Raw genomic sequence first — 13960 nt, forward strand, 5'->3', positions numbered from 1 at the left:
CCTAGAGCATAATGAAATGTCACCAAGAGCATAATTCATGTGTCATTGCCGAGGCTAACGCAAAAAGCTTGTCCATCAGATCTCCTGGGCTCAGTATTTTAAGTGCATGTGTGCTTGATGTTAGCTAGGGAAATAAACATAGAAGCCCATCACCAACAGATCTGGGCTCTTGGACCACCATGCAAATAGACAAAATGTAAATGACCCAAGCAAATTAGCTGCATTGCAAAGGGAATGAGTTGTACAATGCCTGATCTGCTTTTCAATAACCTTTTAGATCTTTACTGTCTTGCAGAGCAGTCAGTTATATTTTCTGATCAGTTTTAGTGTCTGGAGTCAGCACATGATGAGTAAACAGTGGGAGGAGACTGTACCTGTTCACATAAACAGCAGTAAGAAGAAAAGGACTTATTAGAGTAACATTTTCAGTGCCTAATCTTGGGAAAATAACGCAGCTAAGCAATGTGTGCCTGACAAACCCAGGCTGGTAAATGCTACAGTGCACTCTGTTATCAACAAAGCCCTAAGCCAAACCCAAGCAAAAACAGAGTGAAGGAAAGTGAGTTATTTGGTCATATTGTCTGCAGGGTTTTTTGGGTGAAAAATAGGGTGATTGTTCTAGCCAAATTCAGTGTACATGAGAGGGGTTTTTTCCTACTTGGAGTAAGGTTAAATAGAACCAGCATCTTTTGATCTCTGCTTGCTTTTGATCCTATCCTTCATCCGGTTCCCTCTGTCCTCCTTAAGTCTTCTCACTCTCTCTGTATTGTTTTTATTGTTGTTCTGCCTCAGTTACTCTAAAGGGATGAGATTAAATGTATGTTGGAGAACTCTACAGCAGCTGAAATCTTGAGCAAATAGCTGGGAGGAACTTAGAGCCTAGTCTTTAGTTCTGGCAGTTGATGTGTGCTGAAGGGAAGTTAACCTTTTTTATGCTAGGTGTTTGAAACCCCTTTGTGGAATGTATAAGCACAGAGGAGACTGCTGAGAAGCAGCCATTACAGTGGATAGTAGATTTGAGATCCACCTCAAGTTCTCTTCCAGCTCCAGGGAGCAGTGGCATCTCAATTGTGTGTACCTTTGGCAATGCTGTGTGTGTTTCTGTGTATAGACACACACACAAATGTACAAGATAAAGAGGTGAAATCAGTCCAAGCTGTCCAGAGTTCTGCACTGTACCTCCTGTTTGGGCAGCATTCTTTTGCAGCTTTAGTGTTTTCTGCTCTTTCACAGAAGCTGTGTCTAGGCTACAGACCTCTATTGGTGCTGTATACTTGAAAAAGGTAGCCAGTGGAGTAGCTGCATGTCTTCCCAAAATTTAGCAACTTCTTTTGTCAGCACTGTTTTGTATTGAGTTTGTTCCTAGCTATTTCTCCTAGTCTAGCTATATTAGTGGAACAAGCACAATTAATTTCTGCATATGGGCACTGCCTAACTAAAGTTATTTCTATAGTCCCAGCCTCAAAACAGCAGGTGCAAGTCCAGCTTGGTGGTGGTGATTCCCTGACACTACAGCTACTTGGTTAGATAGTTTCTATTTAGTGCAGGTCTGTTTGCTGTTACTTGGGTCACTGTAGATAAGCTCATGGTCTGCAAGTGAGGGGTATGCAGAAGGTGGGGTTTCCCTTCCTCCTTTTGCCCCTGATTGTAGCTCAGCCGTGAGCCACATCTAAGATACTTTCATCAAGTACAGTGATTGACTGATGGCTCCAACACCCCATCATATACCACAATCTGTGTAGAACTGTGGTCTGTGTACTGCTGTGTTATATGCAGATATTTCTGAAAACGTGAGTTTTGGAATTCTTTCCTAGAGTCTTTAACTCTGGCAGATATAGTAAGTGCTTGCACTCTCTCAATTTTCCTCCCCCTCCATCTCCTTTCCTGACTGCTAGATAATAGATGATGTTTTTTGTTACATTGCAATAATTGCCATGGCAACCTTGTGTGCTGCAAGGACTTGGAAATAGCTGGAGGAAGAGAGGAGTCCCTGTATGAGTTAGGGTTGTGGCAAAAGATGAAGAGCCGCAATAGTCTTTAGTCAGCAAAAGCAGAGAGTGAGCCAGGTTGGCATCTGTTAGGGCAGGTTTGCTGTCTGCCACTACTAAAACAAAGTACCTCCTCCATGGTAAAGCTGTAGATTTCCTTGTGGCTAGCCCAGCTAGAGTCTGGCAAGTTACTGTTCCTCTTCAAGCCTCTGGCATTGCTATGTTCGTGTAAATGAAGTTGCACCTCTGCAGCCTCATCTGGGTCAGTGCTCTTCTGGGTGTGTGTTTCAGCTGTGGAAGGAATCAGGGGACAGGTGACTTGTCTTTTGTTTGATCTGCTGTGTCGGGGCCCCTAAAATGTGCCTGCAGCCATGGTGCTGCAGTGTGAGGCTTGGAGCTGCTTGGCCAGTCTTTACTACATTGCCCCTTTTCATGGGCATCAGCTGAAACAGGTGATTTGAAATAATGATCAGTTAGCGTACAATGGGATGGAACTGAAAGTGGTGGAGTTCGGAGGAATTTCATAGGCCTTGAGACCCTGTTGTAGTCTTAGATAAGCTCCAGGGGAAGCCCTAAGTCTTGCACAAAGAAGCATCATTGTTGTGATGAGCTGCTCCAGTGTACTTGAGGCGTGAAGCTTTTTCTACAGGGGACAGTCTTGCTCGAGTGTAGCTCTCTGCTCATCTCAAAGCTAGTCTTGGACTTAGGTAGCTTGCTTTCAGTAGTACTGTCTTTAGTTTCATTCCTTAAGAGATATGTGATCACACATCTTTCTTGCATTTGAAGTAGAAATCTGCTGGCTTTATCTAGGTGAGTCTCCAGTTTCCCACGTTAAAACTTACAGCCCTTCCTTTGGGACTGCCCAAGCCCAGTAAGTTTTTCCATCAGGAAACCTCTCCCAGCTTTCAGCCAAAAATTTCTTTTTAACCTTTGGCAACAGTGCTCCTAGTGGTGTTACTTGCAAACTGATAGGAAAGCTATCTGCAGTGAGAGATTTGCTCCTCCCTTTCCTCCAGGAGAGGCTGACAGATCATGATGCAACTTGTTCAGATGGGTCTGTGCCAAGGAAGAGTGTGTGTTAATACTAAACACTCTATCAGGGTGTTACAACAACCATGATGGTCATGGTCAGCATAGGGTGAAATTTGCTACACAGTGGTGACATTTCTACAGAAATAGAAAATGGCACATGGGCTAGGGGAAGGCTGGCAAGAGAGCTGCCACTTGGCATTTCTGGACGCTCCTGCACTTGAGTAAAAGAAAATCAGTTCATTTTTCTTCCGAAATGAAGCTAGGGCCATGTCTACACTCAGTGAACAAGGTATGTTATATACCAGCTAGTCTCACCTCCTCAAGTAAGGCTTTTAGTTACACTATGGGTTCATAGAGGTTTCTCCACATCAGGCACAGAAGACAAGTAGGTTGAAATTGAACTGGTTCCTCTAATTCCATGCCATATGATGGTTCCTTGTGTCTGGAGAATAGTAAAAATCCACTGCCTCCTCCACTGCTCAACTCTGAAGAGGTGGATGTAGATATATCTGATGTAGTGTACCATTGAAAGGAATATGGGGATTTGACACTGTCATACTGTACGTGACAGCTGCTGCCTTCATCACAGCACGCCTGTACAACATTTCCTTGCTTAATACTGACTTGTTCCAGTGGACTAAATACAGATCACTGTCTGTTTTAATGGCCTTTGTGTGTGATTTACTTCGATAGGTGAAACACTGCTGTCTGCTAGAGACATTCACCCAAAGGAATATGTTGCTGATGTTGGATGCCAGCCTAATACATCATTGATTCCTAGGGAAATGCTGCAGGAAACTGCTTTTTGGAGCAGCTGAGTTTCCTAATTCATGAAGGCTGTAATCTGAGGGCTGCATAGTGACCAATGCCATAAAGGAAGTTCTATTCATGCCCATACCTTGTCTGCCCAAGCCTGCCTAGCTTCATCTTTCCTGCTGGGTGGGTTCAAAGGAAACTGCCTGTTGATTAGAGTTCAGAGGCACAGCTTAATCTTCCAAGTCAGTGCAATAAGCAAAGACATATGATTCACGTAGAAAATAAACAGAACGTGGATGCCACTCTAGAAAGAAGGTGAAGTAATTTTACTCCCTATTTCCTAGTTTTTTATGTGGGTCTCAGTGTGGGTGGCACAAAGGGCAATATGGAGAGTACCACCCCATCTTTCCTCCCTCCCAAAAGACACCAAACAAGATGGCTAAACACTAGCAGTTTATGCACAGCCTTTCATCCGGTAGAAGCCGTATGTCTCAACAGTAGAAACTGATAATACAAATGTAATTCGAATCCATGAAGTGGATTGATCCACAATAATGAAGTATCATGGTTATACAGGAATATAGGAACAAGCTGGTATGAGCATCTTCTACAGGTTGGCAGGTGTCTTGTTGCTGATTATTATGTTTGAATGCTGGACACAATTTGCAGAGTGTCTTTTATTTTCAATGACATTTGTATTTCATGTTTTCTCGTGTGGCTCTTTAAAATCTACAGAAAATTTATATAGAAAGGAATAGAAATGTACTAAGGAAATTACAAGACCTGTGCAAGAGGAAAAGCAATACTCAAGGCAAACTGGGTACTTCTATATGTATTTATTTTGTAGAGATTTGTTGAAACATTTCTCTTCCTCCCACTCAGCTGGTGTTCAGCAAACTGTACACTAGCTAAGGACAGCACCCATTGCAGATGTTGTTACTATTTTGGTATTGCTTAGATGTTCTAACAGATACACAGCTCTGCAGTTCTTGGAAATGGAAGTTGCAAACCTAATACAGCATGAGATGTAAATGTGAGATGTGGTCTCATCATTTACTATCAGTATGATGTGAAGCTAATTTTAGTTTAAACTAGGTTCAAGACAAAATGCATTATTCCTTTTTTTTTGCAAGTGCACAGACTCTATGTTAATTATCATACCATGAGTCCCCAGGCTCTTCTTTCAAAAGGAAGCTAATTATTTCATCCTGATACATGAGGCTGCACACACAATTTTTTCTGGACAGCACAGTTACCTGAACCAAACCAAGCTCTTTCTGAGAGAAATGCTGTGTACCCTGTTAAATTTAACGCTGATGCCCTTCCTCTGTTTCTTTCCCAGGATGATCCTCTCACTAATCTAAACACAGCTTTTGATGTGGCTGAGAAGTATCTGGATATTCCGAAGATGCTGGATGCAGAAGGTAAAGTAGAATCCAACTGCTTTTAACTTGCTTTTTCTCAAGAAATTTTCCACTTCTTCTAGGTGGACTTCTTTTGTACAAGATTTCAGTAACCTCTGAATGTTCCCTGCATGACTGTGTAGTCAATGTATAGGGAAAAAGTTAAAATGGAATAATGAGTCATATGTTCTGCTTCCCTCTTCTTCCTCTGTCCTTCAGTCTTTTGAGTCTTATCATGGAGATCTTAGCTTGGGGTTGACACGAGGCAGAGATGAGTAACACCTGTCATCTGCTGACTCAAGTGTTCCCTTTCAATTATCAGGCCAAATAGTGAGTTAGTGTATGGTGTAGGACTGTGTTCCTTTTGCTCCAGGGTTTTTTTGTGTGGTCTTTCTGACATTGCTGGTGTTCTTCCTTTTGAGGGCATGATATTATTACTATTATTATTATTATTATAATTATTATTATTATCTGCTTTTTCTTGACTACTCAGAAGTGTTTGGCCTGAAGATCCTTCACTGACTGGATCTGGAGACCAAGGCAGAGTTCCATGTTGTTCAGAGATGCTTTTGCTGCTGATTATGATTGCTTCCCTGAGGCCACTGGGACAGCAAGGATTACTTTTCAGAGCCTTGTCAGGACCAGCTTGGCAATAGATTTTGAAGACTGTAACTGTGGAGTACAAACAACAGCCTGAAATAGTTCACTGGTTGTTGGCTGTTTGCCTAAAGCCAGCTGGTTTCAATGGTAGAAGCTGTATTTCGGGCTTGGGTTGGACAGGAGAAGCAGTTAAAGATTTTTGTTAAATAAAAGGAGTAGGAGGAGCAAAGAGGAAAGGTGGGAATAGGACAGCCAAACCCAGTGAACTTATATTTCAGTAACTAGGATGTTCATATTCCTAGGTAATATTTCCCATGCCCGGAGATGAGTTTTGCTTTCCCTGCATTCATCATGCTGAGGTTAAAAAAAAAAATCATGAGGTTTCCAGAGTAGATTCAAATGTTTCCTACCATTCTGTAGGAAACACAGACACCTCCAAAATAAGTGGATTTAGCTTCAGATCTCAGCAAAAGTAGCAGTGATGAAGAGGGCCCCTGGCAGGAGCTCTCATTTCTCTTTACTGATCTCTCTCCTCCCTCATGGAGTTGAGCTAATGTGCATTCCTCCACACCATTAATTCTGATCTCTGGAGGTGTTGAGTTTCCCCTGAAACTAATGAAAGGGCCTCTTGAAATTCAAGCCATCATTGTATTGAAACGGAGGAGGGAGGCATGGAAAAGAAGGGAGAAAATATGTTTCCAGAAGAGCAGAACTGCGTGGAGGAATTGCATGGCTATAAAAGTCATGTCAGCCTGCTGCCAGTTTGGGTTGATTCAATCCACCAATCACAATAATATTCTCAGGACAGGGAAGTGCTGTGACACAAGACATGCTGACATATGGCTGCATTAGCCTGTCCAGACTCTGGAGGAAATTTTATGATGAGGGAGGGGATCCAGAAGGGTGATCCTGGGTTCTGAGACACACACATCTTCTGGGGAATGCTGGGAAGCCCTGTGGAATCACTATGACAAGCACACACCGCAGCAGGCCTCCTGGACAGTTGTGGTTCTTCCTCTCCTTTGCTTTCCTCCCATCAGTTGATTATGCTCTTAACGTGAGGTTTTTTTTGACAGACATTGTTGGAACTGCCCGTCCTGACGAGAAAGCCATCATGACCTATGTTTCTAGCTTCTACCACGCCTTCTCAGGAGCCCAGAAGGTATCGCAGGATCCCAAGCTCCCTCCACAGAGCACACCTGGTGCCGTTGCTAATGTCCAAACCTTTTTTCTTTCTCTTTCTCCTCTCTAGCTACGGGCATCTTTATTATCATGTTCTTGGTAGAGTTGGCTGTTGGTTCAAAGTGGTGCCCCAGATATAATACATGGGGCAAGGGAGCCAGGAATTCCATTTCCCTGTAGTCAGCAGTACTTCCAATGGCACTTAGGTATGCCACACTTTGGCACACATGCAAATTTAAGGGAGCAGGGGGCTCTGCCTTCTCCATTTGCCTTACAAACTGCTGTCCCCCTGGCTGAGAACCTGTACCTCCTGTTCCTGGTAAATCTGAGCTAGGATGCTTGGTCTCACAAAAAGTAAAGGCCACCACATAGATGCTCTGCCCAGCAGGAAACTGGAGCCTGCCCCAATGGGAAGATAATACAGATACCTATTAACTTTTTTTTTGCCTTCTCCAAAGATGGAGAAACAGAGCTGACTGAGGTTTCATGAAGGGTTTAATGAATGGCCAAAGCTTTCTTTTGCCTTAATGTACGCTTCAGGTTCCAGCACCCTTGCTTTAAGGTCTGAACCTGCTGCTTTCTCAACTTGTGCCACAAATTCAGTCTCAGTTCATCTGGGGCTTACAAAGCATGTCTAACAAGTACATCCATGGTGGTTTTGCAAACAGAGCATTACTTATCATGACAGAGATGCCTGGTTTTGTTCATTTGTATCTTTTTTTCCCCCTCTTTTCTCATCTGTGTTGGAAATCAGGCAGTTGAGTCCTTGCTACTTCTGGCTAAGCCATTTTCCTGTTGGTAATGGAGTCACTTCAGGAAAACATTTTGTGGGTGAAACCTTGTACACATCTCTTGCCAAAACCAAGCAGCCGCCTGTACTTCAGTGCCTTAGGAACAGGCAGTGCGCGTTGCAGCAGAGCAGATCCTGTGTAGGAAGTGCACTGCGTAGGAAGGCTCTGATCTCCAGTTCCTCGGCGTACGAAGGGCCTCGAGCGCGGGCGTTCAGATCTCCAAACAACTTGTTTCCATCCTTGGGCCAGGCCCCCAGACCGCAGCTGTGAAGGTGCAGAGCCCAGATCCTCCTCTCAGGATCCCCCTGGATTGGGGGGTAGGGAGGGGTGCCGCTTTGAGCCACAAGCCAACGCTGCTAGCCACCTTCTGATCCGAATTCCTAGCTCTCCGCATGGAAATCTGTTTGGCCTGTCCTGCAATGCATGATGGGAAGTTTTCTCCCCCTCTCTCACGCCACCCATGATTGTTTTGTTTTATCCTATGTGCTGCTTCTTACTTTATCCTTTCAACCTCTTTTCCTTCTCTGCACAGATATTATAGGCACGCTAAGGCCGGATGAGAAGGCCATAATGACCTATGTCTCTTGTTACTACCACGCCTTCTCAGGGGCGCAGAAGGTGAGACTTTACTGCTAACAACCCCTCCCCTCACCCTGCCCTGCCCACCTGTCCTCTCCAATGAGGAATGCCAGATCCATATCCGCCCCAGGGCGTTTGCAGGGAAGCCCAATGCATCCAGTGATGCATTTGGATATGCCATCTGTAGTCTTGCTGGAGAAGTGATGTAAATGTCCTTTTGGACAGACTTGAGCTGCTCCTTCCCTCCAGTGTCACACCACAGCAGAGGAGAAAATATTTGGTAAAGCTGGCATTGAAAGGTGAATGGATGTCTGCTCTGACAGAGGCAGAACCCTTTCAGTAACTAGTGGGCGTTGTCCTGGCCAGGCAGTGTGCCTCCAGAAGTACCACAGTCCAATCCGCCCACTCCAGGAAATCACAGCCTGTCCCTCTTGGGCTGCCATCCTGCCTTCCACACTCAGCCTCCACTAGGTCTTTTCCTAGGCTGAATCATCTGTGAGCTGGTTACATAGCACTTTTGTGCTCCAGCCACAAAGTTCAGTTCTACCAGACGTTCAGCTTTCCCAGACTAAGGAGGTTTTTCCATTCCTCGTTTCTTCCTTGTCATTCTCTTCCGTTTCCCAAACCACCTATATGTTTTATTTCTCTTTCCTCTGCCTTGTCCATTTCCATAGCTTCAGGCTTTCCTTCTTCCTCTGCTTCTTCTTTACTCCAAAGTTTCCTTGCCTGACATCAGGACATTTGTAACTAAATAGTTGCAGATTGCCTTTGGGCAAGCAATTTCCCAGCAATCCTTTGAATAAGGGAGAAAGTTCCATTCTTTTCTCCCGTGTCATAACCTGCCTGGGCTGCGGCCCTTCCATAAGATTACTGCTAATTTCAAATTGTAGGCTTTAGAACAGTAAAATCCAAAATCCAAGACTGCATTCTTCATGTTACAAACAGAATTAAAATCTTGTTGTTTCCCCCAGCCACAATTTCTTTCTCTCATTAGGCTTTTTCTATTTGAGACACAGTCCTTGTGTTGCCCATCTTGAGGGCTAATCTGACTCCAGGAAGATTCCATCTCTTTTGTGCAAAGCAGTGCTGATGGTCCCAACATTGATTCAGTTACCATGCTGATGCTGACTTTCAGAGGGCAAATGCAAGCAGTAGTTTCCAGGGAGCAGCTCTTTAGTTCAAGCTTTTTGTTCTTTACCCAGTTTTGTATAAATTACATGATAATGTCTTGTTTCCAAGGAACTGGGAATGTGTCCCACAGCAGCGCAGTAGACTTGCCCATGTGGTGTAATGACTTTCCTGCTAGGATCCTGCTTTGTGATCCTGTGGTTTTTTGTTCAAAACACTTAAGACCAGTCTGCAAGCTCCAGCCAGCTGATACTTGCCCAGGAAGACTGTAGTTTCAGAAGTCATGCCAGTCTGATAAGGCCTGCTGTTTGCCAGGTGCCCCTGAGGGACTGCTCCATGCTGTCTGCTTAACCTGAGGAGCTCCAGATGAGGAAACATCAAACCACAATACGAGGAGGGTTGGAGCCTGCTGCAGAAACAGCCATGCAGCTTGCCAATCTCTTCCTTTTCTCTCTGCACTCACTCTGTGATTTGGGAACCTGCTCAGCAGGTTCCATGCTCTGATCAGTAATTTAGGTGGATGCAAAGTCTCCTGGGATAACTGAAAACAGTCTTTTACTTGCCTCAGGACCTGAACCAAGTAGCTGAGGCAAAAACTAGAGATGAAGTTTCTTAGTTATTAAAGTTTCAATCCCATGTAGTCCAACCGGCTTACAGGGAAGATTTAATAGTTTGTTCATTTTTTAGCAGTCCTGGTGGGCCAGCAACTCAACTGTGCCCTGGCAGGAGGGGCACAGCTCCATTTTGGAGCTGCCCTAGTCATACATTAGCCAGCCGCTAAGTGATACAGATTCAAACCTGCAGGCAAATGCAAAGCGTTTACTGAATACAAGCCTCTGCCCAGATGTTACTGTGTTGCCACCTCATGCAGGGTTAGGTGACTTACTGTGATATCGCTGAATTTTTCATCCAGATTTTTCACTACTGCCACCAGGCCTGAGGGGAGAGTCCCATGAGCTGCTTTCTACTTCTTTCACTTTCTTATACTGAGCCTTTGAAGGTACAGGGTCCCCAGCCTGACATGTGTGTGTAGATGGCTGCTTTTTCTCTATGCCATTTATATATATATATATATATATATATACACATATATATATATATATTTGTAGGTATACTTGCTTTGGTTGGTTTGCTTGTTTTCTAACAGCTTCTGACTTTCACACTAAATGCATGCAACTCCTGGTTGGCTTGATATTTTGTAAACTTGTGGAAATTTCTAACAAATGTTTTACTGTTTTATTAAGAGATTGTGTTTGGTGTACAGCATTTTGGAGTGGTCCCCTGATGCCAGAGGACAGCAGCAGGCAGGCATCTTCCCCTGAGGCTAGAGGACAGCAACAGGCAGGCGTCCCTACGTTGTGCACTGTGGGAATGCCTTCCTTCATGATCCTCCTCAGCAGAAAGATTTAGATCCATGAACTAGAGAGACTGCAAACTCTGCTCCTATCCTAAGCAGTTCAAGTTATGGTTGAGAAGTACAGAAAAGACAGAAGGCAGATAAATTACTGCCATTTAGATTTTCATTTTGATTCCACCAGAGAGCATGTGCAGAGATACTCCAGCGTGGTATCATGCAGAATGTCCTGGGCTTGTCCTCCCCAGCACTCTGAGTGCAAGCAGTACAGTGCATCAGCACGATGCTGCACTGAAGCTGAGGAGCTCACACAGATTCTCTGAGAATACAGCTGTGCAGCTTCCAGACCCCAGGATTCTGCATCTTCTCAGTGCTGCCCTTGTGGGCATCTTGGCTTGTTTGGAGCCAGGGTGAGCATCCTAAATGCATTGTTGCCATTAGCAGTGTGGGGAAGCCAAAACAGCTTTTTCCACTGAACTAATGAAGGTGTAGGGGGAGCTGCTTTGGCCTCATGAAAACATCTTTGTGTGCCACTCTTCTTTTACTTTGAAGTGTTTTGCTTTAGTTTTGAGGTTGCCATCACCATGGATCAGCTCATTAGGAGTAGTGTGTGGGATATTTGTGAAGGTTGCCTGAAAGCACTGGGATCCTTCTGTCCTACCTTGCTCAGAGCACAGTGTAACATGTTGCTCGTGACATTAATGGTGATTAATGGCCACAGAGCCTTTCCTGTGGCTGCAGCAACAGCATGCTGTTGCATAGAGCAGTAGCAGTTCCAAGGCAAGAACCACTGGGAGGCAAGTACTGGTGGGGGAAAGAAAGCCTCTAAGCTTCTGCCATTGGGATAATACAAATAATGTCCTAACTGTTGACATTCTTAGGGTCTTTTTGTTTGGACAGTTGTTCAATATGCTTATACACACACACATATTTAAATTTGGGCAGCTGGAGAAAGTCCTATCATCAGATACATGTACATATGCCTCAGTGGAATGGGGTCCTGCCTGCACAGCTGGCTGCTGCTGCAGTGAGCTCATGGGGTGCAAAAATGAGAAAGTTAAGAGTGTGCAATGAACACCTCTCCTGGAGTGATTGAGATAAACATTTGGTATTGCCAGTTCCCTGCAGTCCCTAGGCATATCATGGCAGGGCTCTAGCAATGTCTTTTTGACATACTATTTGGTCCCATTGTGTATAGTTTTCTCTGTATATCAAAACCACTGCATTAGAGTACAAACTTTAGTTAAAAACAGGTCAAAGTACAAGCTTTTTTAAACATAACCATTGTTTCCACTTTTTGCAGATTTCTTTTAAGTGAAACTGCTCATTTTCCTGTACAGGTCTCTCTGATGTGTTTTATATTAGCTGATAATCTGTGTATCTCATAGCTGGTCCACTTTAGGGAAGGGGCAGATGACTGAATAGATGTTTTAACAGCTTCATTTCATTCTACAAATTAGTAAGATTGCCTTGTCCCCTGGGACCTTAGCAATCCATATATCACTGTACAGCCTATGACTTTGTTGCTATTCTTGCTGCTTCACATCAGCTGCAAAAATTAGAGGTTTTTTCTCAAATGTCCTTGAAGATTGAATAAACAGATAATTAAAGGTCTTTTAAAAATAGAAAAAGGTTGAAACTTACCAGCTATAAACTCAGCAAAACTTATTTTGGCATCAGTCCCAAATGTAGTTTAAAGGCAGAACACAGCGTTGACAGTTGGTTTGTTGTAGTGTTGGCATGTACCCTCTCCTCCTTATTTGCACTCAGCCTCTGTAAGGAGGACTTCTCCCAGCAGGGCCTGGGGGTTACCTCTAGCACCTTCCCCAGGCACCAGGGTCACAGCTGTACTGTGGTAAGAGGGGTCTGAGCAATCCCCTGAGGCATCACAGGGGCACATCCTCAGGTGATGTAGCATGACACACACCATGGTAATGAAAAAGGGAGCTGATAACCCACAGATACATTCTATGCAAGGATCAGCCTGCTTGTATGTCCCCCATGCCAAACACATGCATGGCACTCCAGACCAGACTGACTGCTTCCAAGTTCATAGCTGGGATTTTTCTGATCCTTACTTTCCAAATACATGTTTTAACATGTTCAGCTCCCTGCAGAGAATCAGGGTTTGGTCTCACAATGGAAAGAAAGAAAGAAAAAGAAAGAAAGAAAGAAAAACCTCCAAACCTAAGTAGTAACAGTAGGATCATTTTTTATTGTGAGACTTGTTTTGGAAGAGTAAGCAGAAGGATTACCTGGAAAGATGGGGGGAAAAGAAATCCTCTTCTCAGCTGGATCATGAGACCCTGAATACATGGTGGGTGTATGCACCACCAAGGACGTAGCCCTGTAATCAGTGCCAGAAATACAGGGAAAACTGGAAGACAGTGCTGCTGGGCAGAATTTAAGGTTAAGAAGAGTATCTACCATTTTGTCTTCCAAACAAAATTAGGAATTTTCCTGTAAGTCCAGTCTGTGGATTAACTCTCTTTGGATAGTTCTTTCCTGGGGTAAAAGTATGGAGACAGTCTCATGAGCTTGACATCACTCTGTTACTGCTGTTCCAGGTCAGAATGCTGGTATGGGGAGTGCCACAAGGAATGCCCTGTCTTTATGAAGAGGTAGCCAGGGTCCCTCTGGTAGGAATCAAACCACAAGGCCCTCTTAACAGAAGCAGCTCCAGAAAAAGCATAGAAACATTGGTTGTCCCACAACATATAAGGTAGAATCAGTACAGCTGAGAATCTCTGAAGGAATGCATTCACCTGAGAAGGGAAAAAATAAATCATTATAGAAGGCCAGATGGAAAGCAGAGCAATCAGGACAGATGTTTCAAAGTGCAGGCAGGTTGCTAGAGCTAAGGGTAGGAGATTTTACCTTCAGGTATGTAGCAGGAAGCTAAACTGCAAGGTTCGGATTGGGTTTTTTTCACACTTTTCCCTTCTTTTGTTTTTCTTCTCTTTGTCAGGCGGAGACAGCAGCAAATCGTATCTGCAAGGTGCTGGCAGTCAACCAAGAAAATGAGCAGCTCATGGAAGACTATGAAAAACTGGCCAGTGATGTAGGTGTTGGTTTCTGAGTGTGGTAGTATGCAGAAAAGAATTGCATTTAATGCTGATAAGTAATCTTGGAGAGTGCTATTGACCC

At 44.0% G+C, this 13960-nt stretch overlaps 1 protein-coding gene across 6 annotated transcripts in view; it reads left to right on the top strand.

The window, feature by feature from the left end:
• ACTN1 (actinin alpha 1) overlaps positions 1 to 13960 on the top strand; it is a 46465-nt gene that overhangs the window by 15031 nt on the left and 17474 nt on the right. For 3 of the 6 annotated variants that reach the window (XM_017742116.1, XM_017742118.1, XM_017742121.1), the window contains exons 6-8: positions 5119 to 5200; positions 6856 to 6941; positions 13782 to 13874. In XM_017742116.1, the coding sequence (XP_017597605.1) occupies positions 5119 to 5200; positions 6856 to 6941; positions 13782 to 13874 (261 nt within the window). Of the gene's footprint in view, positions 1 to 5118; positions 5201 to 6855; positions 6982 to 8284; positions 8371 to 13781; positions 13875 to 13960 lie in introns of all 6 variants that reach the window. The other 3 variants (XM_017742117.1, XM_017742120.1, XM_008639528.2) reach the window with 2 other exon arrangements.

Source organism: Corvus brachyrhynchos, unplaced genomic scaffold (assembly GCF_000691975.1).
Source record: "Corvus brachyrhynchos isolate BGI_N302 unplaced genomic scaffold, ASM69197v1 scaffold115, whole genome shotgun sequence".
In the NCBI taxonomy this organism is placed as follows: Eukaryota; Metazoa; Chordata; class Aves; order Passeriformes; family Corvidae; genus Corvus; species Corvus brachyrhynchos.